This window comes from Limulus polyphemus, unplaced genomic scaffold, assembly GCF_000517525.1.
Source record: "Limulus polyphemus unplaced genomic scaffold, Limulus_polyphemus-2.1.2 Scaffold1670, whole genome shotgun sequence".
NCBI classification, from domain to species: domain Eukaryota; kingdom Metazoa; phylum Arthropoda; class Merostomata; order Xiphosura; family Limulidae; genus Limulus; species Limulus polyphemus.
The window spans coordinates 63,278-67,693 of record NW_013667280.1 but is presented as its reverse complement, the minus strand read 5'-3'; the positions used below and the strand labels follow the sequence as shown (position 1 = coordinate 67,693).

The 4,416-nt window shown below is 32.8% G+C and overlaps 1 protein-coding gene across 1 annotated transcript in view; it reads right to left on the bottom strand.

Annotated features, from left to right (window-relative positions):
- LOC106464503 (high affinity cAMP-specific and IBMX-insensitive 3',5'-cyclic phosphodiesterase 8B-like) overlaps positions 1-4,416 on the bottom strand; it is an 80,227-nt gene that overhangs the window by 32,646 nt on the left and 43,165 nt on the right. The window contains exon 9 of the mRNA XM_022392239.1: positions 580-657. Within this exon, the coding sequence (XP_022247947.1) occupies positions 580-657 (78 nt within the window). The remainder of the gene's footprint in view (positions 1-579; positions 658-4,416) is intronic.

Genomic DNA, 4,416 nt, shown 5'->3' with positions numbered 1-4,416 from the left:
GTGTACGTGATGGAGAAAATGGTCATCATTTTCGGATTCAGGGTACAGGAATTACTGTAGAACACGTAATTTGTCTTTTGTAAAAAAAAAAAAATAAATATATTTTTTCTTAGGCAGAGAATTAAATACTACTTCTAAACGTAGCTAATCGTATTTGTCACAAACTACGACAATTCCTGTCCTCAAATATTTGTATCACTGGATCAGCTATATTTTAAATATTATAAAATCACAATTACTACTATGCGATCATCTAGCATATTACATCCGTTAAAATGTTAATTATCAAATAACAAAAAACAACATTATTTAAACGTAGTATCTGATAAAGTAAGCAAAATGAAAGATATTACTAAGGACAAAACACGAACTATGAGTAGAAGTGATGAATGCCTGACTTACATTTTAATATTTCCTTTTTCTTTTCTTTTTACTAAAGAATTTTATTTCCATAGAAATATTCTACCAAGGAATTGTCGAAATGAAATTATTGAATGAATGAAGTTAAAAATTATATATATACATATAACGATTATGAAAAATTCTGGTATTCCATACTGGGAATTCAGATTTACATACCTTCACTACACAAAGACCTGACATCATACGAAGGATTTCTGATGGATTTCTTATTGGTTAGTGTATAGGGGAGGAAGTCTGTAAATGGAATGGAAATGTTACTTAACCTTACAAACTGTTTAAAAAATCTAACCTTTAGGCCAATAATTCAGTGGACCAGAAGAAAAACCCATTTTGTCTAAAAACTACACCTTCCTATCCTTATATAAATTTGACAATGGATTCTCAATAAAACCGAGAAACCACGTTTTTATATTGATCATTTATATTAACTAGTAAGGGGAAGTAAAAAAAGGATCAATGATCATTTCCAGATATTAGAAAGGACGCTGCATACCTCAAAAGGAATGTACGTATAGATTTTTTTTTTAGATTTACTGATCTGTAAGATGATTAATAAAATAATATTTTAATTAAAGGAGACGAGTAAACAATGAACAATTAAATGATCTAAACCTTACAAGTTTACAAACAAAACCAGCAAAAATAGCAACTTAAGTAACGTTTACTAAGTTAGAGATATTTATCCAATGCTTCTTACAAGTGCGTGAAATTTTACTTTTAAAATGGCTAAGTTATCATTGATTTCGAGATGTTAACTTCATCAAGACGAAGTGATTGATATTTCTAAAGAAAACTCAGTTATAGCACTCGTATGCGCCCTTGAGTGTAGCCTAGCTAAGTAAACCTAAAACCTAGAATCTTAAGAGTAAATTAAACAAGGTATAAAATTGGAATAAGTTATCAAACAAGATTGAAACTAATCTTGCAGGAAGATAAAACCCGACGCTAGTAAATATCGAAGGATGACATCTGAAGCTAATCTTGCAGGAAGATAAAACCCGACGCTAGTAAATATCGAAGGATGACATCTGAAGCTAATTTTACTGGAAGATAAAACCCGACGCTAGTAAAAACTGAAGGATGACATCTGAAGCTAATTTTACTGGAGGATAAAACCGGACGCTAGTAAAAACTGAAGGATGACATCTGAAGCTAATTTTACTGGAGGATAAAACCGGACGCTAGTAAATATCGAAGGATGACATCTGAAGCTAATTTTACTGGAGGATAAAACCGGACGCTAGTAAATATCGAAGGATGACATCTGAAGCTAATTTTACTGGAGGATAAAACCGGACGCTAGTAAAAACTGAAGGATGACATTTATCACCGATGTCTCAGCCCAATTTTTTTTAAGTGTGTAAGCAAGAGGCTTTATTTATTTTGATAAAATGGGTGCAGTCTTGGTCCTGAAAAACGATATCTTATACCTGCCCTTTATCAGGCTCAACCGCGTCTCGAAAGCAACTCTCATTCTGGGCTTGAAGTGTATGTTGAAAACGCATGACCGTTTTTTATGACCTTACATTTCGTCTTACTTTCAACATTTAAAACGATTCTTATCACCTTAGCTGTCAAGAAAGAGAAGAGTTCACTAACAGGGGGTTTTGTCTCTTGGGGAAACAAAAGAAGTTCAGAGCAGCACTTTGAAAATTATGTTATCGGACAGTAAAAGAAAAGAAAAGAACGTGCGAAACGGGTGATTTAGGTTACGATAGCGAGAAAAGCTAATAAAATAAACCATAGCTAAAAAATCAAACAATAAAGTTTACGTATATTTGTTAGAAATATAATCCCTGATAAGAGAAATGGTACGAGCTTTTTTTTTTTCGGTTTGTGAAAACGACGATACCCAGAGTGTGTTTTATGTAAACAAAAGGCAAATAAATGAAAATGTTTCTCATGACATCTAAATGTTAACTTGATAAACGAAACACTAAAAGCTTTTTGATTCGAATAGAAGTGTCAGTGAAATAACACAAGTTTAATTACTCACACTTTACTGTCAGTTTGATAATAAAAATAACACAAGCTTTCTGACTCACACATTACTGTCAGTTTGATAAGAAACATAACATTAGCTTTCTGACTGATACGATCAACACTGCCAGCTTAAAGTAAATGCGTTAGTAACCAAAACAACACAAGATTTCTGACTGACACGTCACTGTCGCCTTAAATGTCTTAGCAACCAAAATAACAACATTTCTGACTGACACGTCACTGTAGGCTTAAATGCATTAGCAACCAAAATAACACAACATTTCTGACTGGCACGTCACTGTCGGCTTAAATGCCTTAGCAACCAAAATAACATAAGATTTGTGACTGACACTTCACTATCGGCTTAAATGCCTTAGCAACCAAAATAGCATAAGATTTGTGACTGACACGTCACCGTCTGCTTAAATGCCTTAGCAACCAAAATGACAAGATTTCTATCTGACACGTCACTGTCTGCTTAAATGCCTTAACAACCAAAATAATACAAGCTTTCTAACTGATGTTTAATTGTCACCTTATTAAGCGAAACAACAAACGACTGACACTTTTAACATGATAAGCGAAATGATACAACATTTCTGACTGACAACTGTCAATATAAATGGCATATCCTTTTTCTGAGAGACAGAAAACGTGCAAAGTGTGGTACGTTTTCAATGAACAAACTATCAGAGAAGAAATAAAATATTTTTTCCATCAAATAAAGTGACATGAGGTCTTTTTTTTCTTCTTTCTCTTGTCCTTAACCTATTAGAATGCGAGCGGGGTGTATAGCCTCTCATCAACCCATTTAAGGGTCAATGGACTGAAATATGGTATATACAAAGGTGCATTTCTTTTCTTCTGTTAATGAATTTTACAATAGAAAATATAACGCAGCAACTTCAATATGTTTTCTTTGGCAATCATTGTGTTTTTTCACTCAATATTCAATTATAAAAACGTCACCCGAGAATAGTTATGAAATGGCAATTTTTTGTTTTAGATATAGAGTTCCATATCACTAAGTATATTCAACTTACACGAACCTAATGATCTATTTTGTTCACTATTCTGTATATGCTGTTCTAAGTTTTTAAAACTTGAATACTAATTCTATTTTCTTTTTTTTACAAAGAAAAGGAGAACAGCCCAAAATAATACTTCAGATATGGATTACTGTGGATAAAACATAGCACAGTGCTTAATGTGCATTCGCTGGAGTTACATGATGCTGCTTTATAACTTGAAGTCATACGTTCGAGCACCATGATTTGCACATCAGGAGTTCTCTCAGAAGAGGATTTTAGGCCACGAATATTTTTATCTTTAACATTTTATCTTTTCTGAATTCAATATATGCACAAATAAAAGAGTTGTCCATTACTAGATAAATGTAATGACAAGTCTTAGTACATGTACATATTATACATATGTACAGTATTGGAAATAACAGAGGCCTACGAATTTAAACTTCATAAAAGTTGTTTTGGTTTTAATAACAGATTTGCCATAATTCAGCTACGCAGGTTGCGAAAATAATATTCTTTTTTTTTTCTTCAGGTAAGATTTTTTTACAAATCGGGAAGAAAAACTTACTTAGATCAAATTATTATTTCGTTTACCCCAATGAACATTTTTGATTATTACGTTTGTTAACAAAAATACAAATAAACTGAAGAAAAGGAAAGAACATTGATGTCAAACGAATATGAATCCTCATTCATCCTGATTTTTTGTGTGAAATCTACGTATTTTAGTCTCAAAACCACGTGTTGCGGTCTTTCTTTTAGGTATTGCGTCTGGAGCATCTCGTTTCAATGACCAGCAGTAATCAGCCATCATGCTGATGTTCCACTTCCCTGATACCTCCTCTCCAATTCCCTGATGTATTAATGAAATCTTTACAGACGTTTCAGGTTGAAAACAATTCCTATCATCATTTATATTGACATCAGATTCAGAATCAGATGAAACTGTATCAAGAGTCTCAGGTGGAGTAGATGCAGG